The sequence below is a fragment of the Neoarius graeffei genome, chromosome 15, assembly GCF_027579695.1.
Source record: "Neoarius graeffei isolate fNeoGra1 chromosome 15, fNeoGra1.pri, whole genome shotgun sequence".
Taxonomy (NCBI): Eukaryota; Metazoa; Chordata; class Actinopteri; order Siluriformes; family Ariidae; genus Neoarius; species Neoarius graeffei.
The window spans coordinates 18,730,562-18,755,501 of NC_083583.1; the positions used below are offsets into that span (position 1 = coordinate 18,730,562).

The 24,940-nt window shown below is 40.3% G+C and overlaps 1 protein-coding gene across 1 annotated transcript in view; it reads right to left on the reverse strand.

Moving 5' to 3' along the window:
- pkd1l2a (polycystic kidney disease 1 like 2a) overlaps positions 1-24,940 on the reverse strand; it is a 49,659-nt gene that overhangs the window by 20,081 nt on the left and 4,638 nt on the right. Inside the window, exons 2-26 of the mRNA XM_060940640.1 lie at positions 22,796-22,954; positions 22,524-22,712; positions 20,748-20,858; positions 20,324-20,471; positions 20,011-20,240; positions 19,497-19,921; positions 19,307-19,384; positions 17,357-17,504; positions 17,029-17,218; positions 14,648-14,756; positions 14,432-14,564; positions 14,240-14,329; positions 13,979-14,182; positions 13,745-13,887; positions 11,025-11,207; positions 10,803-10,940; positions 10,557-10,712; positions 9,992-10,116; positions 9,412-9,532; positions 9,114-9,245; positions 8,780-9,002; positions 7,396-7,586; positions 7,079-7,309; positions 4,044-4,145; positions 3,784-3,962 (exon numbers count right to left, since the gene is read on the reverse strand). Coding sequence (XP_060796623.1) covers positions 3,784-3,962; positions 4,044-4,145; positions 7,079-7,309; positions 7,396-7,586; positions 8,780-9,002; positions 9,114-9,245; positions 9,412-9,532; positions 9,992-10,116; positions 10,557-10,712; positions 10,803-10,940; positions 11,025-11,207; positions 13,745-13,887; positions 13,979-14,182; positions 14,240-14,329; positions 14,432-14,564; positions 14,648-14,756; positions 17,029-17,218; positions 17,357-17,504; positions 19,307-19,384; positions 19,497-19,921; positions 20,011-20,240; positions 20,324-20,471; positions 20,748-20,858; positions 22,524-22,712; positions 22,796-22,954 — 4,138 coding nt within the window. The remainder of the gene's footprint in view (positions 1-3,783; positions 3,963-4,043; positions 4,146-7,078; positions 7,310-7,395; positions 7,587-8,779; positions 9,003-9,113; positions 9,246-9,411; positions 9,533-9,991; positions 10,117-10,556; positions 10,713-10,802; positions 10,941-11,024; positions 11,208-13,744; positions 13,888-13,978; positions 14,183-14,239; positions 14,330-14,431; positions 14,565-14,647; positions 14,757-17,028; positions 17,219-17,356; positions 17,505-19,306; positions 19,385-19,496; positions 19,922-20,010; positions 20,241-20,323; positions 20,472-20,747; positions 20,859-22,523; positions 22,713-22,795; positions 22,955-24,940) is intronic.

Genomic DNA, 24,940 nt, shown 5'->3' on the forward strand with positions numbered 1-24,940 from the left:
GCAACTCTCATTTGGATACAAAACAAGAAAAACAACAACACTCATTGTTTACCTGCATTTAGATTAATACATGTAACTTGTATTGTGTGTTTAAGTTACCGGTATAAGATTATTTAATTTGCTTCAGAATGTGATTGTCTCAGTTCATCTGATTATTTAATCAGCCTTTTACGTTTTATCAGTGAAAATGCATGCATGTACATGTATGTTGCATAAGTTATAACACCTATCCTGTTTTAATGAGAGTCAACCCACAATCAATGAAGTCAAATCAGTCTTAGTTGAGCAAGTCGGTAACGGTATTTCTTACTTTCACCATAAATTTTTATTTATATGACTTTGGTCTATAGCTGTCAAAGGCCTCTGCCTTAAAACCGGTTACCGCTGTGATGTCACACACTCAGGGCTGGCTGGCTCAGTGGGGCAGCTCGAATGCCAACTTTGTAGTCGATTTTAACTCTCAAAAATATTTTTTTATTCCCATTTATGCAGTATACAAGAGTCAAGGATGGAGATACTATCCACTTAGAAATGTATTTAAAAATAAAGGTTCTGCGTATCTCCTTTAATGCCCTGTGCTACCAGCCTAACAGTAGAAGGAAAGAAGCTGTTATACAAGCGGGCCCTGTGAGTGCTGATACTTACAGACCTGTTGTAGCCTGTGTTCACCTACTTGAACAGAGCATAAGCCGGGTGGTGTTTATCTTTAGGGATGCTCTGTGCTTTCCCTCTGCAGCGCTGGGTGTATAGTGTCAGTGAAGGGGAGATCAGAGCCAATAACTTTCTCTGCTGTTTTAATTACCCGCTGCAGTGATTTCCTCTCAGCCAGGGTGATGTTACCATACCACACTGTGATACCACTGGTGAGAATGCTTTCAACAATTCCTCTGTAGACTTGGACGAGGGGCTGGCATCTAAGTCCAGCCTTCTTCAGCAGTCTGATGAAGTACAGCCTCCGCTGGGCTCTTTTCACTAAAGTTGCAGTGTTTTTAGCCTAGCTGAGGTCTTCTGAAATGTGAAGGCCTAGGAACTTATAGCTGTCAGTCCGCTTCACCTCAGTCCCCCTGATGGTGAGGGGCTTCGGGGGGGGGGGGGGGGGGGGCTTTCCTCCTAAAATCTATTATGAGTTCTTTCGTTTTGTCTTTGTTAAGGATAAGATCATTGTCCTCTCCATAGACAGTGACCTTGTGACCCAAGTCCCTGTATGATGACTCATCCCCCGCTCTGATGAGGCCAAGGATGGTTGTGTCGTCCACATACTTGATGACAGTATTGTCCTGGGTGGATGCACAGTCGTGTGTACAGTGCAAAAAGTTTAGGGCTAAGGCAGCAGCCCTGCAGCGTCCCTCTGCTGAGCTTACATTTAGCACAGGGATGCCGCAGCGCTGCTGCCTCAGCCCTAAACTTTTTGCACTGTACACACATGACTGTACATCCACTGTGCATCCGCCCAGGACAATACTGTCATTGAAATGGTAAAAGTTGTAGATGTTTGGTTAACATTTTTGGAAAAAAACTCTCGTATCAGCACTTTGTAACAGACAGAGAAAAATAGCAGGTATCAGGCCACATTGCACTACTAGGCTGTTCAAATCGTAGAAAATGTAAAAGAATTTAAATACCTTGGACAGGTGATAACGAATGCAAAAGAGGGTTGCTTCACATAACCCCTTGTTTCCAGTACTACTGCAAAATTCAGTGAACTTCAGAACATGCCGATGGATTGTAATGGTAATCTATGTATAAGAAGAAAACTCCTCGAATCATGTGTAAGATCAGAGTTAACGTATGGGATGCAGACCTGGCTACCAAATGAGCAACAAATGAGAACTTGAAATATGTTGGTTCCAATGTCTCCAGAGTATTATTAAAGGAGAATGGAAAAGAAAAGAAATGCAGATGGATGAGGATGTCAAATATAGCTTTGTATATCATAATGAACAAATTTAACAGATGGTGAAGACCATGCCACTGTATAATTTAGTATATTCCAGGGCTTTGAACCGGAATTTTTTTCCTATTGGTTCGTTCTGAACAGAAACGGAATTTTAACGTTTCCGGTTTTGGGTTCCACCATTAAATAGACGTTCCCGAACCGGTTAGAACAAAAAAATTTCGTTCCCGGAACGGTTAATTACGTTCCCTGTCAGCTGTTTAACAAATGGCTATAAAATTATGTCGCTGTCTCATCCAGCTTAAGCCAAATGTAGGCTAATTCTATTACAACCTTCATTAAATAAGACAAGAAATAATTCAAAACAATTATTATTTCAAATGTTGGCGATTTGGATTCTCAGTATGTCTTCCCATCTACACAAACAGAAAAAGTGCCAAAAATGAAAGGTAATTCGTTTAGTGTGTTACCAAAGGCTAGTCAGGCCCTATAGAGGGCTACCGCATGATGTCACCGCACCGCGAGATTTTGTTAGGCGCCATATTGGAAGTACACATCTATGCAAGTACATACATTCATAACAAACTACAGCTGAAATGTAGCCAGGGCCGGTTCTGCCCTAATCTGGACCCGGGTGCAACATCGCGCACCCCCTCAAAAAAACAGTCTAAATCAGGACAACCATCACATAACTATAACTATAAACATTTTATATCAACTATTTTAACTAAATGGGCTATAATCAATAAGCCTACAGCCACGGCGGGCTGCCTCAGAAAAGTAACCATTTGTCCTACCTTAAAACTCGTTTTGCATTTTCTGCCTCCTTTTTTGTATTTTCGACCCTCCGTTTATTTTCTTTCCTTTTCTGAAAACCCGATTTGTGTCCAGACATTTTGTTCTGCTACCAACAAACTAACTCATCAGGTCTCGTCTCTCGAGCCCGCGATGATTCCCGTGGGAGGGGCAACAACTGATACATTTTTACAAACAGCCAATAGGGAGGTTGCAACGTTCAGGCTCTTCTTTGCTCAGACACTCAGTAATGGAGACGTGATGGCAGTCCACCTTCCCGCTCTCTCCATTCAGTCAGCGAACGTCACACAGGAAGTGAACCCCAGCGGGTCATAGAAACTTGCGCAGGAGAAGACTGACTATTTGTAGGCTACAGAAACTTTGAGGAACGAAATAAAAACCGGTATTAACCGGTTACCATTATTTTTAATAAGCGTTTCTGTTCCGGAACATAAAAAATAATAAAGTTTCTGGTTTCGTTTCTGTTCCATGTGAAATAGAAAAAGTTCCCGGTTTTCGTTTTCGTTCCTTGAACCGGTTCAAAGCCCTGCTTTTTTATATATATTTATTCATATACAGTTGCATTCAGTTTAATGACAGCCTTACATAGGTCTATCTAGTTCCCTCACTGTTAATTTGTTATTGTTATAATTGTGTATTATAGTGTTTTTAAATTTTAGAATGTATGTTGTTTTGTATTTTTGTAATCCCCCCCTTTTTTTAATAATGTGGAAAACGCTCAAGAATTCCAATGTACCTGTACAGCAGTGTATTTGTGCAAATGGCAATAAACTCTAAACTCTAAACTAAACTGTTAAAGTTAAAATTATTATTATTATGCATCGATTATGTGGGGCATCTGCCATACAAGTCCATGCAAATTAGCTGTTGTTATAGAAAGATGATGTAATAGAATGAGAGCATTATATAAATCTGATTTGTCTTCCTACTATCAGAGTTGCTGCTTTTGAAATTTAATCAGTTAATTTTGATTATTTAACAGTTTTGTGGTATAAATCTAATGTATTAAATGTAGGCGATGGGAGTACAGAACAGGTTTTTATTTATTTATTTATTTATTTATTTTATTTTACCAGGCAGGATGTTTCCCAGAATTATCATGCCATAATCTGATGCTCTGCAGCTCTCCAAGTGAGAAAGGCGTGGTGAGGAGGAACATGTCCATTCCTCCTCTCTCAAATACCGGCTTGTCTGGATCAATTAAATGATGGGGCTCACTCTCTCCCTCAGAGCCCGTTAGAGTCACTGTAACCTGTTGAAGCAGTTGTAATTATGGAATAATACTTATACATTATTTCTGATTGAACATTCAGGATGAGGTAGACACACTGACCTGAGAGGATGTAGAAGCTCCTCGGCGATGCCCAGTGCTGATGGTCAATAAGTAGCGATATTCAGCTAAGGGATCATTGTCCTCTAGCACTGTGACTTTCACCTTTAAAGATCACATTACACCATACGTAAAAATCATGCATCAATATCTTCAGACAACATATTTAGATAAAAGGTATGAAGGTGATTTCATGATTAGGGTTTCATTTATTGTTGATAAACATTTTAAAATCATTTTTATTTTCACTGAATCTAAGAAATCATACATCAAATCCTTTAAAAGAAAAAAAAAATACTAACCTATCTCAGACAGTAATCACATTTGAGTAACAGGTTTTAAAATAACAGGGCAGCATTTTAGCATACAATTAGCAAATACTCAAAATGTTGCTGATTAGCATCTATGCTAATGGAATAAGAATACTAGAGGCATTCTAATGATTTACTTATAATTTGTTTTCCTAAATTAATAATTTACTTTCAGTCTATTATTCGGGTAACCAAATTGTATTTTCAAATGATCTAGTTAACATCATAAAATATATATAATAAAAAAATTAGTTAACTTAATTATCTTCTTCTGATGATCTTCAGACAATTTGGATAACACAACGCCCTGTTGAATCCGTGACTTGCAGAATATTCCCAATATTTTATCAGGGTCAATGAACTAAAATGTACGTTTTACATAAACTATAATGGATGACTCATGGGAAAGGATATTTCAAGCATGATATGTTCAATGGGTTTACACATCAATGCAAAAATAAGATTTAATGTATTTTAATGATTAAATTTGAATGTAATGTGTAGTTATAGTGGACTGGTATGGGCAAAATGATGTTTTCTAAATTCTGTAGATAGGTTTTATTAATCTTTTAAGCTATTTATCAGAAAATATACATATGTTTTTCCAAATGTCACTTTACATATGTTTAAAATGTATTTTACCCTTACTTTACATACATATTGGTAAAGTGGGACACAAATGGGACCCCAATCATGGAATCACTCATAAAATAATAAGTACTAGTGTTATTGTACTTGAGACCAGTCTCAAAACCACTTTTTGAAGGTCTCGGTCTCGTCTCAGAATCAACCACATTTTTACTCAGACTTGTCTCGATTTCAGCCATAGAGGACTTGGGACTTTATTTCAAGACAGGTCAAGACCACAGCTGTGGGGATTTCACTAAATTGCCTGTGCATTGTCTGATTTATTTGTTAACATCATTACTGTGATTTGATGTAAAATTTCCTGCTACAAATGTGACCAATTGCTTATTTTAAATTTTCTTGCTGTTAATGGCTGTCATCCCTCCCTGCCCCCTTCACACCCACTGGTCTGGTCCTGGTTTTGATTCCGTCTTGCCCTGCCTTGGGCTTGACTTGGTCTCGGCTTGACTTGGTCTCAACCCCTCAAAGTCTTGGTCTTGACTTGACCTCAATCCTTCAAAGTCTTGTCTTGACTTGGTCTCAACCCCTCAAAGCCTTGGGCTTGACTTGGTCTCAACCCCTCAAAGCCTTGGTCTTGGCTTGGTCTCAACCCCTCAAAGCCTTGGCCTTGACTTGGTCTCAACCCCTCAAAGCCTTGGCCTTGACTTGGTCTCAACCCCTCAAAGCCTTGGTCTTGACTTGGTCTCAACCTCTCAAAGCCTTGGTCTTGACTTGGTCTCAACCCCTCAAAGCCTTGGTCTTGACTTAGTCTCAACCCCTCAAAGCCTTGGCCTTGACTTGATCTCAACCCCTCAAAGCCTTGGCCTTGACTTGGTCTCAACCCCTCAAAGCCTTGGCCTTGACTTGGTCTCAACCCCTCTCTTCAACCCCATGGGCAGCATGGTGGTGTAGTGGTTAGCACTGTCACCTCACAGCAAGAAGGTCCTGGGTTTGAGCCCAGTGGCTGATGGGGGCCTTTCTGTGTGGAGTTTGCAAGGACTGCATGGGTTTCCTCTGGGTGCTCTGGTTTCCCCCATAGTCTCAAAACATGCAGGTTAGGTTAACATAGGGTGGCCTTGGGCTGAAGTGCCTTTGCGCAAGGTACCTAACCCCTAACTGCTCCCTGGGTGCTGTAGTATGGTTGCCCATTGCTCTGGGTGTGTGTGTTCACTGCTTCAGATGGGTTAAATGCAGAGGATGAATCTCATTGTACTTGAGTGTGCATGTGACAAATAAAGGTTTCTTCTCAAAGTCTTGGTCTTGCTTTGATCTCAACCCCTCAAAGACTTGGTCTCAACCCCTCAAAGCCTTGGTCTTGACTTGGTCTCAACCCCTCAAAGCCTTGGTCTTGACTTGGTCTCAACCCCTCAAAGTCTTGGTCTTGACTTGGTCTCAACCCCTCAAAGTCTTGGTCTTGACTTGGCCTCAACCCCTCAAAGTCTTGATCTTGACTTGGTCTCAACCACGTAAAGCCTTTGTCTTGACTTGGTCTCAACCCCTCTCTTCAACCCCATGGGCGGCATGGTGGTGTAGTGGTTAGCACTGTCACCTCACAGCAAGAAGGTCCTGGGTTTGAACCCAGTGGCTGATGGGGGCCTTTCTGTGTGGAGTTTGCATGGTCTGCTTGGGTTTCCTCTGGGTGCTCCAGTTTCCCCCACAGTCTAAAGACATGCAAGTTAGGTTAACATGGGGTGGCCTTGGGCTGAAGTGCCCTTGAGCAAGGTACCTAACCCCTAACTGCTCTCTGGGTGCTGTAGTATGGCTGCCCATTGCTCTGGGGGTGTATGTTCACTGCTTCAGATGGGTTCAAAGCAGAGGATGAATCTCATTGTGCTTGAGTGTGCATGTGACAAATAAAGGTTTCTTCTCAAAGTCTTGACTTGGTCTCAACCATTCAAAGTCTTGGTCTTGACTTGATCTCAACCCTTTAAAGTCTTGGTCTCGATACACTTTGTTCTTGGTCATGACTTGGTCTTGGTTTAGGTAGTCTTGACTACAACACTAGTAAGTACATGTTGTTTTTATATTTATGCTTGCTTAGAACCAGAATATAAGATAAAAAAAATCCAATCTGACAAAAAAATTAGGACTAAAGAAGACCTTTGCTGTATCTTGGATGTCCTTTCTTCGTGCCCAAACCACAACTATGAGATAGACAAGGAAAATGGCACCCACAAAACACACCACCACAGGGTTATTGACGAACGTGGCAAAAAGTTCCGCAGTGCGGGACACGTCAACCAGATTGGGCATAACAAAGAAGGAACTCCCAAAAAATGTCAAATGGGTACAAAGGCATTGAGTAAGCACTGCTGTGGTACGAGGTCCAACCTGAGGAGACAGATAAATGAATGGTTCTATAATCGATATTCTCTTCTTTTAGTCTGTCTTTGAGAACATCTACTAGTTAAACTTACCCTGCAGCCATAGTCACTCCAGTTGGTTTCAGTCTCATCCCAGTACTTACACTGAGCAGCTATCGATGTGACGTACACTGTGGCATTCGAGGAGTTTACACCTGCTTGGCCAATAGGCCTCACCAGAAGATAGTACATCCCGACTTCAAGTGGTATATTCCTGTGGTCCAGCACCCATGCATACCTTTCTTCTATATCACACAAACACAATCACAGTTATCATACATTCACAGTAAATTAGTATGATTAGTATATTAATCTTAAAGCAGTTAAAGGAAAATTCCACTCTGAAACACATTAAATATATCTATACTGAAATATTTGTGATGTGAATGCTTAGCGATTCTGGTGCTAAATTATTGGTTGGTATTTATATATGTTACAGGTCAAAAAATTTCAACCTAGGTGATTTTTTTTTATACCTGGGTTAAAAATTTTAACCTAGTTCATAATTTCCAACCTAGGTAAAAATTTTGGATTATCTAAGATTCTTAAAAGGGATTTTCCATCAGTTCTTTTGTCTCTCTTTCTTCCATCCACTTCCCCTACCTAGTATTTCCTCTCATCTGTCCACCTATTCAGCATTTTTTACATATCTTTTTTTCATACTTAACCAGGCTTCAAACTCAGAACCTTCTGATTCTTAACCCAACACCTTAGCCATTAGACCAGTGATGGAACAAGTGATGTATATTTTGAATTTATCAACAAGTCCAGTCTTATTACATCATCAAGTAGTTTAAAATACCAGGTCTTCCCAAATCCTAACCCTAAACCTAACCCAAGTTATAGTAAGTCTCCCTAATACAAGTAGCAAATTATGAACTGGGTTAAAAATTCTAACCTAGGTTGGAAAACTCCACCTGACCTACAATTCTGACCTGTAACATATATCTGTTATTCCCATGAGCGGTTAGTGGCTGTCTGATGTCACAGGAGGACATGATGTTTTGTGTCATATTTCTGAGAAATCCAACATAGAATAGTGAAGACAGCAAACACTGAACTAAAAGAAACAGCTGTGTTGAGTCCCAGCAGAGAATCTAAAAGAAGTGATTTGCGAGGAGGTCAGATTGCTGGACAGAACGGAGGACTAAAGTGCTGCTGCATCTACTCTTTAGGTAGAGATAAAGCCAGGGCTAAATCCCAGTGGCACCACTATCAGTGGGTCGAATGGCATTATGGATAATGTAGGAAACCATTAACAAAAGTAGGCCAACATATCAATGAAAGACGTTTTAAACTAAAAAAACCCTCAAATTTCATTACAAAATAAATCTTGCATTGCACTGGAGATCACATGTTAATGAGAAAGATTAATAAACAAGTTGTTCAGGGTGGATTTTTCCTTTAAGTCCTGTCTAAATATCAGTTAGTGAATAACCTGTTGAATTTCCTGCTTGAGGAAGCTGAATTGTGGTCTTGTAGTGAGTGTTGTTTGGGTAGTGTTCAAAACCCAGGAGTAAATGTAAAGGTATCTCTTCAGAGGGGTCCAATTTCAAAACTAGAGATATGTTTGGAGTCGTCACATTAATGACTAAGGTACTGTAGTTCCCCAGATCCAGAAATGTACTGTTAACTTCAACCTCTGGTCTTGGTAAGATAATCTGGAAAACAAAGCAACACAAATACAACGTACGTACAATATAGTAGCGATAAACAATCCTAGACGCTAATGCTTTAATGAAGATTTTTAATACAAAAACCCCCCATCTTACTTCAATCTCCTCACTAAGGTTTGATACTGGGATAACAGAACCATTCTCTCGGGTGATGGATAAAGATGCAACCACTCCATTTATGGGCTCACCTTCCCTCCATGGGAAAGGGTTTAATGCAAAATTAAGCATCTGTGACCAAACAAAAACATGGCCAATGGGCAATATTATAAATTGAATATACAATTAACAGAATGATACATTAATTAAAGGATAAAATAAAATAAAAAGACAGGTATGAGCAAGTGCTTTCTTGGTAGAAAGAGACAATCAGAAACTAGGCACTTGAAATTCGCACCCGCACATCCACCGGCTCTTCAAAATGCAGCACATTAGGACCCAAAGATGGGAGCACAAAACTGGCCGAGCTGTCGTCTTCAATACTGAAGGACTGTTTCTGAAGTGCCAGTGGTGACATTCTAATGACATAAAACAAGATTTTTAAAGGACATTCAATTTGAATAAATTTCCATACAAACTTAAATCCCAGTGCATGTACTGTAATATTTGTTACAAATCACACAAAAATGGAAAAACTTCTCTGTTGATCAAGTGAAATTTCGCAAGTGATGACCATGTCCTCAACTAAAGGTAATGAAGTGTGATTATGAAACTGTAAACATGGCAAAACCTCATTTTTAGAATAAACCGAAAAACTGAGAACTAGTAAAGAAAGATTTTATTGGGGATTTATAGGAAGTAGAGTAGGAAGGAGGTTGAGCTTGAGGTATGGGTCTGTTTGGGTAAGGGTCTGACTGACGATTGTGAACAGAAAGCCAGATAATATTTTGAGGTGGTATTTTCTGTGTATTATGTGTAAATAATGATTCATGTTTTTAGCCAAGCTGGTCTCTAGTTTTGCATTGCCTGTAGCTTACCTGTTTACGTACACACTGATCTCAGAGGTGCTAATGATGATGGGTTCTTGGTCTATGCTTGCCCCAGCCAGCAGTGCACTTTGTATGTTGTCCGCTGCATTTAGCAAGTTTTCTGAAATGATTTCCTGCAACAAAGGAAAAGCCAAAGCCAAAGGAGAGGTGCAATAACTTATACAACAATGTTGCTGAATTCTCAAATCTGACTGGCCTGAAGATGTTTGATTTTTTTTATAGAATAGATTAATTTTCCATAACAGCAGTGCCGTCTGTAATTAAAACTCACTGGTTTATATTATTGTACTTATTTTAATGCTTTTCATTACTACATTATACATAATGAATAAAAATCTGTCATTGTTGGCAAATTGCTGTGATATATACATATAAAATAATATGAAAATAATTAACTTCCGGGGGTAACAATAACTCCGCTTCACATCAGGCCACATCACGCAACCCCGTCACTGATTATTTTCCTGTAACAGCATACCCCAAGTGTTTTCTTCCTTAAATATGTAGGTATTTACAAATGAGATTCGACCAAAGACTAGCTGGAGTATGATACCTGCTGGTTTGGACTGGCAGAAACTTTGAGAATGTTACTGGCGGCCTGAATGATGGGTGTGACCGCCTGCCTTGTTATTTCTTTGTCATCCCCCTCAGAGAGGGTAAGAGAGACCAGGGACATACTGAGGTTTGACAATAATGAGCTTGCCTCTAGCTGCAAATAAGAAAGAAACATTTGAGGGAAAATATTTGACAGAACTACACATTAACCAGAATAGTCTACTGTTGGGAACAGGAGTACTACCTGAGCTGTAGATGTCAGCTCTTCACTCTGTGTAGTGAGGCCCACTACAGCGTCAGCTGTCTTTTGCACTTCTGAAGGGTTCCTGAGGGGGGCAGCATTCACAGCTGTACCCAGGTCTAACAGCATCTGCTCTCGTAGCTTCAGTCAGGACAGGCGTAATTATTACTGAGTGTGCGGATATGTGAAATTATCAACAATCTATAAACAATATTATATTTGCACCTTCATCTTTGCATCTTGTTCTTGGCCCTCGGCTGTGTCCTTGTTCAGCCTGTTAGATACAGACTGGAACATCTGGGCTAGTGTTGCCCCTGTCAGCTTCCCAAGCTGCAACAGCTGATCCACCTGTTTGGACACAAAGCTCTGCAGATCCCCCACTGTCGGCCCAATACTAGCATCATTTACCTAAGATCATTAAAAAAAACAGAAACAGGAAGTGAATTTTAAAAAATACAAGAAACTGAACGACAGTCGTAGAAAAAAAATCTTTGTTTTCTCTGAACATTGTACAGTATTTTGAATTTAATGTGTGAAGTCTAAACACATATTTCCTTATCTATTTGTCTCTTTTTGTTGTCCACTTATGTTTGCTTAAACAAACCATATCATGAGTTAACTAATGAGACCATCCATTATCCGTAACCATTTATCCTGTGCAGGGTCGCAGGCCCAGCTGACTATGGGCGAGAGGCGGGATACACCCTGGACAAGTTGCCAGGTCATCGCAGGGTTAACTCATAGAGACAAACAACCATTCACACCTACGGTCAATTTAGAGCCACCAATTAGCCTAACCTACGTCTTTAGACTGTGGGGGAAACCAGAACACCCGGAGGAAACCCACGCAGACATGGGAAGAACATGCAAACTCCACACAGAAAGGCCTCTGTTGGCAACTGGGCTCAAACCCAGAACCTTCTTGCTGTGAAGCGACAGTGCCAACCACTACACCAGCGTGCTGCCCCAATCAGACCAGAGAACATAAATTTAAAATCTGTGAAAGTTCTGAAATAATATCCTTAGCCATGTCGCTAGGTCTGATGAGCTACCTTCAGCTAAATCTTCTTCTTCTTTTGGCTGCTCCCATTAGAGATAGCCACAGCGGATCATCCTTTCCCACATATTTGATTTGTCATAAGTTTTTACACTGGATGCCCTTCCTGATGTAATCCTCTCCAAGCTATCCAGGCTTGGGGCCAGCACTAAATATACACTGGCTTGTGCAACCCTAGTGGCTTTGGTATTTTTACCTAACCTGCATGTCTTTGACCTACCTTCAGTTAAATAAGCTATATAAATGCATGTGACTCAATAAACCACAACAGAGGAGCATTTCTTGTCTCTGCTACAGTATTTTTTAAAAGCCTCTGAAATACTTGTCGCTGCATAGTCATGGTCCTCCATGGTTCACCAGCTGATAACACATTAGGGTGATAAATGTACCCTTTTTTTCATTAAGAAACCCCTAAAATTCAATCACAACACTTTGGTCAAAATTGATTTATGAAATTGAAAATGGCCTTTTTGAAATCTATTTCATTTTATGACAAATTGCTCTGTTTTGGAGCAAGTCTTATGCCAACTGTCTAACCACAACACAGTTTCAGTGTTAATGTAGTTACCATAGCTTGCCTTTATAGGTTGTATTGAGTCATGTGACTTTTGCTTGCGAGTTTACTTCCGGTGAATGAAGTGGTGGTCAGGCAAACTGATTTGGCCTCCGGCATGTAAAGAACTAGTGAAACCATCTATGACTATTTTTGCAATTTAGAGGCCAATGCATGGTCAAGATGCCTTCAAAAAGTTGCTCTTTGCGATGGGATAGATCCTTACATGTTCACAAAGAAGGATTTTTCCTATGAGTTGGAAAATTATCCATCCATTGAGTTCCCAGACATCTCAAACTACCTGGTGCTGCAGACATCATTCTACATGGACAAACAGATGAAAACCTAGAAGAGCATGGAGGCATACAACTTTTTATATGTGGCTGGGGTAAAGATCTGGAGATCAGGACACTATGCCTGGGTAAGTCACATTTTTGGGCTTTTTGTACGCATCTTTGCGATGATTGCTAGAACGCTACAAGTTTTAGTATCGGGTGTAAACAAACCACAGCCGCTCAATTCTCAATTGTCCCTGGTCTTCTCTTCCAGCTAAATAAAACCATTCACAAAGATCCACAGAAACCCCTTTATAGACCTGGGTATTGGTAAAACAGGATGGAGAAGTTATCACGGCTCACTGAAACTGCATGGCCAGGGAAGGAGTTTCGTGCTGTTCACTTGTGAGCTCTGTTTTTGTGTTGACGTGGATCATCTCGATTATCTTATCTCTCTAGTTCAGTGTAGGAGTCCAATCTACATCATTGTGCTTGTAAAGATTACTAGGATATCCTGATAAATAAAGTGAAAACATACACTTTAGTTTACAATATGGCGACCACAATCAAACGGTAAACAAAAACACATCTGAGGGCTTAAGCATCTTCTGAACTTCCAAACACCATGAAATAATGGAAAATGGCGAGAAAAGTCATTTAAGAATCCAAACAAAACAAATCAGAGGAATTTACAAACCTTTCACAAAGTGATCGCTGCAAACTTGAGCGTTCTTTGGCTCTGCTCCCTTCCATTGCAATGAAAGGTTCTCATCGTCTTTTGGGAAAATCCTTTGCTCTTTCACCCTTTATCACTTAACGGGGAACCCAGAAGAAACTTTTCAGTTTCACAGTTTGTTTGATTCGAACAGTGCAAAACAACACAAGCGTAGGGCATTTTAATGACTATCAAGGTGCCGCAGCAATTATAACGCTTTGTTAACAGTGAGCTTAGCTGACCACCACTTCATGTCTTGTATATCTAATGAGGTGGATGTGATGTTGGCTGCAACCCACCTGTAGGATAGTATAGCTACAGATTGTGGTATAGTTGTGTGCAAACCTGGACTGATAAGGTTGTGTTAATCTTCTGTCCTGCCACATTCTCAACAATGATCGCAACAACCAGGCTGTAGTTAGCGTCACTCCCCACAGGGAGAAAGAGTGACTCCGCTGTCTGGTTATGGCCACAATACAAGTAGTCATCTATAGCAGAGATCGAACAAAGGGTCGTAAACTTTCTTTTGTTTTGGCAAATGATGAGAACATTATGAGCATTGGGTAAAGGTTTTCACACCATTGGATGTTCTGAAGCAGTACATGCAGGGTCCAGCTTTGCAGAATGAAGGAGCCACAGTGCACGTGATGTTGAAGGGAGACAAAATGTCTCCAACAGTGGGGTTAATGTTACAGGATGGCGGATGGAAAACGTCTCGCAGGGTATTAGTAATCATAATGGTGGGAGAACTAAAGGGAATACTGGAAGTGGTCATAGTAGACTCTCTGTATGAAGCCTGGGTTGGGGGTTGGGATGCAAGTTGCCCATTTGTGGCTTGACTATCAGGTAGTAATGTTGGGAACAAAGTAGATGAGGCACCAAATATTGGGATGGTGAATTGAGTTGATCCAGATAAGCCATCTCTTATACCTAGAATCCAGAATTTGATGCAAGTCTCATTAGCAAGTGTAGCCTTTTCATTTGTAAATCCTTGAAGAACTCCAAATAAAAATAAAGTCAAGTGATACCCACCATAAGCGACAACATTTATGTTCTGCTGTGCATTGACTAGAGTTGCACTTTCAATTATGAAAGAGCTGCCACCTTCCTTCTGTTTCACCAGTACCTTCTGTCCTTTTTCAGAATAGCAGAAACTCAAAACATCCTGTAAGAAATGAACAAATCATTAGATGCAATATTATTATTATATAAATATGGAATTATTACAGAAAATATAAATACTCTTACAGGTACAGGGTTTGTGTCCTCAAAGTACCAAACAATTTGCTGACAGCCTTCACACTGCAACTGCAACTTAACCTTTGCATCGACATTCACTGGGTTGCAGTTGGAACATCTGAAGAGAAAATGGCATCAAATATCAAGAAAACGAGGCAAAACCTAATAATGATGCTCGATAAAATAGACCAAAAATTTTTTTTCATAGTAGAAGCAGAAAGCGGGCCAAGGTACATGAAATATGGTGGGACAACTTCTTGCAGTGAAAATGTTTCTCGACTGCATACTGTATCTCTTTTTTCTTCACTCGTCTACCCGCTAAGCAACAAATTTTTTGTTGAAAATTACTTCACGTTTTGCTTCAGTAACCATATGTCAATAAATCATCTACAACCCCGATTCCAAAAAAGTTGGGACAAAGTACAAATTGTAAATAAAAACGGAATGCAATGATGTGGAAGTTTAAAAATTCCATATTTTATTCAGAATAGAACATAGATGACATATCAAATGTTTAAACTGAGAAAATGTATCATTTAAAGAGAAAAATTAGGTGATTTTAAATTTCATGACAACAACACATCTCAAAAAAAGTTGGGACAAGGCCATGTTTACCACTGTGAGACATCCCCTTTTCTCTTTACAACAGTCTGTAAACGTCTGGGGACTGAGGAGACAAGTTGCTCAAGTTTAGGGATAGGAATGTTAACCCATTCTTGTCTAATGTAGGATTCTAGTTGCTCAACTGTCTTAGGTCTTTTTTTTCGTATCTTCCGTTTTATGATGTGCCAAATGTTTTCTATGGGTGAAAGATCTGGACTGCAGGCTGGCCAGTTCAGTACCCGGACCCTTCTTCTACACAGCCATGATGCTGTAATTGATGCAGTATGTGGTTTGGCATTGTCATGTTGGAAAATGCAAGGTCTTCCCTGAAAGAGACGTCGTCTGGATGGGAGCATATGTTGCTCTAGAACCTGGATATACCTTTCAGCATTGATGGTGTCTTTCCAGATGTGTAAGCTGCCCATGCCACACACACTAATGCAACCCCATACCATCAGAGATGCAGGCTTCTGAACTGAGCGCTGATAACAACTTGGGTCGTCCTTCTCCTCTTTAGTCCGAATGGCACGGCGTCCCTGATTTCCATAAAGAACTTCACATTTTGATTCGTCTGACCACAGAACAGTTTTCCACTTTGCCACAGTCCATTTTAAATGAGCCTTGGCCCAGAGAAGACGTCTGCACTTCTGGATCATGTTTAGATACGGCTTCTTCTTTGAACTATAGAGTTTTAGCTGGCAACGGCGAATGGCACGGTGAATTGTGTTCACAGATAATGTTCTCTGGAAATATTCCTGAGCCCATTTTGTGATTTCCAATACAGAAGCATGCCTGTATGTGATGCAGTGCCGTCTAAGGGCCCGAAGATCACGGGCACCCAGTATGGTTTTCCGGCCTTGACCCTTACGCACAGAGATTCTTCCAGATTCTCTGAATCTTTTGATGATATTATGCACTGTAGATGATGATATGTTCAAACTCTTTGCAATTTTACACTGTCGAACTCCTTTCTGATATTGCTCCACTATTTGTCGGTGCAGAATTAGGGGGATTGGTGATCCTCTTCCCATCTTTACTTCTGAGAGCCGCTGCCACTCCAAGATGCTCTTTTTATACCCAGTCATGTTAATGACCTATTGCCAGTTGACCTAATGAGTTGCAATTTGGTCCTCCAGCTGTTCCTTTTTTGTACCTTTAACTTTTCCAGCCTCTTATTGCCCCTGTCCCAACTTTTTTGAGATGTGTTGCTGTCATGAAATTTCAAATGAGCCAATATTTGGCATGAAATTTCAAAATGTCTCACTTTCGACATTTGATATGTTGTCTATGTTCTATTGTGAATACGATATCAGTTTTTGAGATTTGTAAATTATTGCATTCCGTTTTTATTTACAATTTGTACTTTGTCCCAACTTTTTTGGAATCGGGGTTGTATTTATGCAGAAATATAGAAAATTCTAAAGGGTTCACAAACTTTCAAGCACCACTGTATATATATGAACTAATAAGGGGGGGACATAAAACAGGTGTGCATAAACAGAAGAAGTGAGTGAGGTTGCCCTCTAGTAGGAATTTTCAGAGTGCACTTGTCCATTTGTTGAATTTGATGGGCCTGTTTGGGTATATGCATATATGAAAAGCCTCTTGGGTGAAGCTCCTTCATAAAACTCACTGAGAAGATGCCAAGAGTGTGCAAAGCTTCATCAGGGATAATATTAAGAAATTGAAATAGAAAATAATTTTGATTTATTTAACACTTTTATTGGTCCCAGTATAATTCCATATCAAACACTTTGCACAAGAAAGTAAATAAAACATCCTCTTACGTAATGACTGGATTGAAATCATTCCCTGAGGACACAGAGATGCATTTTCTTGCTGTCTGTTCCTCTGGCTGCCCTGTTGCTTTTGTAGCAGTCACAGAGTAGACTGAAAAGCTGTACGGTGGAGGGAGACAAGTAGCATTTATCTGGTGGGTTTGAGTCTGAGTACTGACATTACAAGGACAAGATCCACCTGAAAGAAAAATAAATGGCAGTGAATTCCAATAACATTATGCTGGAGTGTATGGTCAGAAAACTGAGTTGCATCTAAGAAGTTTTGTAAAGCACAGCAGATCTTATTTAGTTAATTTTCAAATAAATGACCACTTACTGCAGTTCCAGGCAAATGTGTAAAGTTTAGCATTTCCATTTAGGCCAGTAATGTCCAACATTACGCTACTCGCGCCTATGACTGGGCTCTCTGGGTTGGCTGTGATCATCAGGTTATTGCCACTTTGCTCTCCCATATGATCTCTTGTCTAAAAACATGGGAATTATTAATAGGATTGGAATATGGATATTAATAGGATTGGTATATTATTATTTTGATGACATGAAGGGATCCAGAGGGGAACCGTCAGGGCCTTCTAGGCCTTCAGAGAAGGCCCAAACATATCAGCATTTCAAATCTCATCTCATCATCTCCAGCCGCTTTATCCTTCTACAGGGCCGCAGGCAAGCCGGAGCCCATCCCAGCTGACTACGGGCGAAAGGCGGGGTACACCCTGGACAAGTCGCCAGGTCATCACAGGGCTGATACATAGACACAGACAACCATTCACACTCTCATTCACACCTACGGTCAATTTTAGAGTCACCAGTTAACCTAACCTGCATGTCTTTGGACTGTGGGGGAAGCCGGAGCACCCGGAGGAAACCCACGCGGACACGGGGAGAACATGCAAACTCCACACAGAAAGGCCCTCGCCGGACCCGGGGTTCGAACCCAGGACCTTCTTGCTGTGAGGCGACAGCGCTAACCACTACACCACCGTGCCGCCCAGCATTTCAAATGTTATATTTAATTTCTTTCATTCTTTAATTGATTTCATAATTTCATTATAATTATTCTCTTCTACTTCTGATTTGGTCTCATTTTCTGTCAAATTTGCTTCAGAAATGAAAGGGTTACTGTACTGAAAACATTAAAATCGAGTTATCCAATGAGATTTTTTTGTTTGTTGTCTCTAGGCTGAGAAGAGTTTCGAGCTGGCTCACTCATTGGTTAGGACTTCATTGCCAGGACAGAAGGCCATGGCAGTGTATGTTTATGCAGGAAGTGACAGATGAATTAACCAATCAGATTTTGATTTATAGTGGGAGGGACCAAAAATTATCACCCTAGGCCTTCTCGAAGGCCAACGCTGGCGGTCAAACCAGTGCTATCAAGAGCAAGCCACACAGGCTAATGACTGAGAAATTAAGATTTCTATCACCAGACTCTTCTTCCACGCACATGTAGCAATGTCATAATTTCATATGAATAAAGGTTTTTTTTGTGAACTTCCTCAAATCCCTCTATTGTAAAATATGTTAATATGTTGGATTCCATTAATGGTTCTACTATTGTTTCTGATGAAGCGTTACTTAGTGTAACACCCATGTGGATATTATCGTGCTTGGGCTGTCTGGAAAGGGGGAAGCTGGCTACATGAATCCTACATGGACAATATTCATTAATACAGTATATTTTTTATTTTTCCTAAAGTATGATATTTATTTTTTTATGTAAGAATGTTTTGACACACATCTGCTGTTTGTATTGGATCAAATATGTAAATTAGCATCGTAAAATTCCGTGTGAAAAGTCGAGTGTTTATCTGAGTAGCCATTTGGCTGGGTGCTAACCGGTATATTATGTTGCAGGGATGCCAGAATTCTTTCCCATGTCTCCGTGTGTTGATAGCTCTGTCATTCATTGTTTTCTAGAATAAATGCTGACAGATCAACTCTTCACCTCCTCTGCATCATCTATTAGCCACAGAAAAACTTTTAGTTATTATTAGACTAACTGACTGGTTGTAGCCGATTACACACACTTGCCCCAGTATTTTTCACTCAGACTTGAGTATTAATTTCCCTGTGTAATTTACTTAGTTACTTTTAAAATCAACATCGACAACTACACACAGCAGAGCTACCTGGCGGCCTGCCACTAATCCCTTGCAAAATCCTTTGCCCTGTTGCTGTTTTGGTGTGTCTGGCTAAGTTTTGGCTGAGCTGAAGTCTCAGTTCTCATAGTAACGGTTTGCCACTGAAGGAATCAGTTTGTTTTACATACCAAGTTGTCCACCTGGCAATCCAAAAGTGTGTCTCCGGCATCCACTTCCACTGACGAAAACAAGTTCCATGCCCTGACCTTTACCTGCATTGGACCTATAACAGGAAATTCCTTTGGTTACTTTAAAAACAAGTAGGAAAGAAAACAACTTAGAAAGAATAGCTTGCCTGGTGGAAAAACAAAACATTACAGCAATATTAACAGCACCTTCTATTTTGCTGGAAACCCTGAACATCTGTAAACTCCCATTGAACATGTGATGGGTTTCAGAGAAGCTGTCATTATCCCCAGACACCAGAAAGAGCACGTCCACTGGAGCACCATGTTCCAGAGAGACATTAAAATATAGAGCTGAGTCTGAGCACAGGTCTTGTTTTGATGCCACAGAGACCTGAAGACCGTCTACTGGCTCCATCACGCAAAGTTCCAGAGTAGTAGAAACATCTGGAGCTGTCACTCCATTGGAGGCCAGGAGAGTAAGTTGATGGCATCCCAAGCCCAAAAGCTGTAAAGCTTTTTGAGGGATAGTGATGTTGTGAGGAACGATCCCTCTGACTTCAGAAGAGTTGGCAAGCTCAGTGACCCCATGTTGGATTTTGTATGTGACGTTCGTACCTGATGGAATAAAAGTGGTTATTTTAAAGTGGATCAATATAGCTGTTGAGGTTTTCATTCATGAAGATGATGAGAGTGTTATATTTTACCAGCACTGAGCTGCACTTGGATTCTCAGTACATGGTGTTTAAGACCTTTACAGGTCTCATTGTCTGTTGTCTGGTTTGAGCTGTGACACACAATTTTGCAAAATTCCCCAACAGGTTCTTGGACGGTAATGGTTTTCTGAGCTGTCACGTGCCACTCGCTGGTGCTACACTCCACTGTAACAGTGTAGACTCCAGCATCTTGGTACCTGTGCACTACATTACTCTGTAACCTAAAAAGAAAAGAAGACTTAGCCTAATTTTTGTGTCATTTTGATGAATTATAAAGGAATTCTTGAAAGATGTTGAACTTTACTCTTCAGGCATGTAGGGGTCAATGGTGTGTCCATCACCGGCATTCAAGGTGCATGTGAGATTTCCTTGAAAAGGGTGGAGCAACCACTTTATGGATAAGGTGACATTATCAAAGACAGCAGCTTGCTTGTTAATCAGCAGGTGAAGACCTGTTAAGCAATACAGCAATAGACCTGAATCTAGTAGATTATGCAAGGACATTGAAGCCATGTAATATGGCACATATCATAGATATAACTATTGTGATAAAAGGTTATAGTTCATATACTGCTTGAGCTGCAATATGATTAGAATTGCTCTTGTAATCATGACCCATCTCTGCAATCAAAATTATCTTAATTATCTAAACAGATTTACAGGGACTTCATTTTTATTGCAGCATATTAAAACAAGGAGAGTGATAAAGACTGAGAAAGGTCTCTGACCATCTTTGCAGTGATAATCCACTGATAAATAACTTCCTAGTCCTGGGCAAGGTTCTCCAAACAATGCTCCCTTGGCTACAGCCTGGCATACCTGCAACCCATGGCAGTGCTCTATAGAGAGAGGAAAGTAGCAGTAATTACTGTACATATGAATTTATTCTATCCACATTCACTGGATATGAGCAATAGCGCACTCTGATTGGCTACTCTACTACTAGGATATCAGCTCATATACCGTGAATAGAGAAAAACAAAATGGTGGAGCGTGTTGCTGAAACAACTGAGGATGAAATAAAAACTTTATTCAACCCCCCCCCAAAAAAAAATTGCTATCAAGTATTTAAAGGAAACAGAAATAGCTAAAAGAATATAGTCCCCCCTCCCCCCATATCTCCTGTTCCACACTTCAGCCCAGTCGGTATCGGTAATGCACGTTTAAGTTGGTTTGACAACCACCAAAAAACCCTAAAGAAGAAGAAGAAGAGAAAACCTCAAAAAATACAAAAATGCAAATAAATATGGAATAAAAGTACATGATGGTAAGAACATATAATTTTTTTATTTTTCAAGAATTATTATGATAGCATTTTTCACAAATTGCAACTGTCATTTTGCCAGTTTGTTTACCTTCCAATTCGAATTTGCAAAAATTAAAAATGTTCTGTTTCTCAAAATCCAGTGAATGTGGATAGAATGAAAAAGTTATTCCACTCAATCTCGTCGTACATGAGACTGCAAGTTGGCCTAGTGGTTAGCGTGTCTGCCTCTTGATCGGGAGATCGCGAGTTCTACTTACGGTCGGGTCATACCAAAGACCATTATAAAAATGGTACCTACTGCTGTCTGGCAAGGCACGCTGCAATGCAGATACGAGTGGGGAGTCAAACTCTCACAGTTACCAGAGGACTAGCCCCCCACTGTAACTCTAGCTAGGTAATAGGCGAGAGGCTGAGGGCTACAGAAACGGGGATCGGCGCCGCCCTATGTGCCACATGGTGTAGGAGGGACTTTGATTGACCTTTTTTTGATTCATTGTACAGTACATGACTTACAGCCAACTCAGCACTACACGCCTCGTCGGCTATCAGCTTATGTACGACTCGATTTTGTGGAATAACTGTGAAATATTTTCACTTACAGACCACTTTGTTCACCTGCTCATTGATGTGATTATCCAAATCAGCCAATCAGATAGCACCAATGCAATGCATAAAATCATGCAGATACAGGACAAGAACTTCAGATAATGTTCACTCCAAACTCCAGAATGGGGGGGGGGGGGGGGTACTTGTCATCTTTGACCTTGGCATGGTTGTTGGTACCAGATGGGCTGGTCTGAGTATTTCAGAAACTGCTTGCTGATCCCCATGCCATTTTCATGCACAACAGTCTCCAAGGTTGACACAGAATGGTTTACACAGTGAGCAGCAGTTCTGTGGGTGGATATGCCTTGTTCATGAGAGTGGTCAGAGGAGAATAGCCAGACTAGTTTGAACTACGCTACAGTAACTCAAGTACCCACTCTTTACAACAGTGCTGTTCAGCAAAGCATCTCACAATGCACAACATGTCGAATCTTGAAGCAGATGGGCTACAACAGCAGAAGACCTTGTTAGGTTCCACTCCTGTCAGCTGAAACTGGACAGGACAAATGTCGCCTGGTCATTATTCAATCTTCAACTTTGGCTAATTGAATAATTGCGTGAATGAGCAGGTGTACATGTGTTCCTAACAGAGTATATATTTAAAATATTTCTACCACTATTCCTTTCATACCCGACACCGTATCCACCATGTCGACCCAGCTGCACTCCTCCTGTATGGATGTATGAGGCACAGTGTGTCTGGCCCTGCAGTAGTGCAGAGTCTTCCTGCCATAGAAGCTGTCATCAATCTCTATAACCTGACCAGACCCACACTGTAGCGTGGCGTTATGTCCCAAACAGGCTAGAGCATGTCCTGACTCTAAAACAAATGAGAGTAATATGAATTCTTGTTAGAGGAATGGGACTCAGAGACTTGCCTGCGTGTGTTCAAAGAAGACTAACCAAACTCGCAGATAAAGTGGAACTCTTGGCTACAGTTTTTGGTTGATGCCCATTGAAATCCAGAGTTCTTCAAAATGTAACCACATGCTTCTCCAAATTCAGGTTCACGGAGCCAGTTAGGGTAACTCACATCAGATCCATCCAGCCAGGACAAGGAACCTAGAGATGCAAGAAGCAAAGAGGAAGTTTGCTGGTCATATGCATGACTAATGATACACACTGCAATTTCTTAATGAATTATTCAGAAGCAAGGCTATCCCGGATATATAATGATGTGGAATCTAACTGTGTAAGATGTAATCAGTCACCTGCAAATCAGGTGCACATGTTTTGGGGTTGTCCATCTGTGGCTGGCTTCTGGCAAGATATTTTTAATACACTTTCAGAAATAAGCGGCACACAGATTGAACCGGAGCTCATAACGGCAATTATTTGGGGTTCCTCCAACTACTTGCGACCAAAATTAAAAAGGATGTGATCACCTTTGTTACTTTGTTGGTGAGACGGCAAATTTTGCTCAGATGGAAATATCCTGCACTTCCATCCCATGCTATTTGGATTCAAGACATTTTAAAATGCATCAAGTTGGAAAAAAATCAAACACACATTGAAAGGGTCTGTGAACAAATTCTGGGTAATGTGGACTCCTTTTTTCTATTATGTTAAGCAACGGGATTTCACTGCAATTCTAAGTTAATTAGGTTTTTTTTAAAATTGCCATTCCCTTATCTCTATTCTTGGTGTATGGGGGCGAGGACACACTGTACTTTGACAGTGTAAAAAACTTTAGAGTGTGGACTACATTGTTCATTTGATCTGGTTGACCTGTGAAATAACTTAGTCATATTATGCTAGTATTTTATTTTATTTTGTTTTTTTGTTTGTTTTGTTTATTTTATTCTCTATTGTCTCATTGCTCTTAATGTTATTTCATACACTTAATGTATAATTTACAAATGCAGCTATTTTGTAATGCAGATTATACTAAAACTCAATAAAAAAGAAAGTTGGGAAAAATGATTTATTCAGAAGGGAAATATGATGTCTCATCTCATCATCTCTAGCCGCTTCATCCTGTCCCACAGGGTCACAGGCAAGCTGGAGCCTATCCCAGCTGACTACAGGCAAAAGGCAGGGTACACCCTGGACAAGTCACCAGGTTATCACAGGGCTGACACATAGACACAGACAACCATTCACACCTACGGTCAATTTAGAGTCACCAGTTAACCTAACCTGCATGTCTTTGGGGGAAACCAGAGCACCCAGAGGAAACCCACACAGAGAACATGCAAACTCCACACAGAAAGGCCCTCGCCAGCCACGGGGCTCGAACCCAGACCTTCTTGCTATGAGGCAACAGCACTAACCACTACACCACCGTGCTGCCAGAAATATGATGTAAATAACCAATATTTAACAAGAATTAGTGATAATGTGACTTGCTGTCTAGCCATAGTACGATTGGAAGTGATGCTAGTCTAACCTAGCATTAGCAAAGAAAACAGGCTAAGTATCCAGTTAATGTTAACATTAACTTATTAATTTCCAAAACCTACCTCAAGATGCTTTTTCAAGTTAGACTGGAGTTTTAATTAGGGAAGCAAAGGAGATGCCTCATTTTATCAAGTCTTTGCTTACTCCAGCATTTTGATACCTTTTACTGAGGTAGGGCCATCTTCAAATTCAACATTACAGTATGGTGACTTATCCATATTCATTTGTACACAGAGAGCTTTCACGTTTTGTAGCTTGAGAGGTCAGAGCAGATGAAAATTTGATATAAATAATATATATTTAACAGTTATTCCACGAAATTGAGTCATACATAAGCTGATAGCCGAGGTATAGCCAGAGATAGCCATCTCTAAGCCATGTATGACGAGATTGAGTGGAATAACTTCTTTTATTCTATCCACATTCACTGGATTTTGAGAAACAGAACATTTTTATTTTTAGCAAATTCGATAAATAAAAACTGTATACAAAACGTCCGACAAAATCATTTCCACTTAGAATGTAAACAAACTGGTGAAATGACAGTAGCAATTTGTGAAAAATGCGATACTAATTTTTGAAAAATAAAGATACGTTCTTACCATCAAATACTTTTATTCCATATTTTGTTGCCTTTTTTATTTTGGG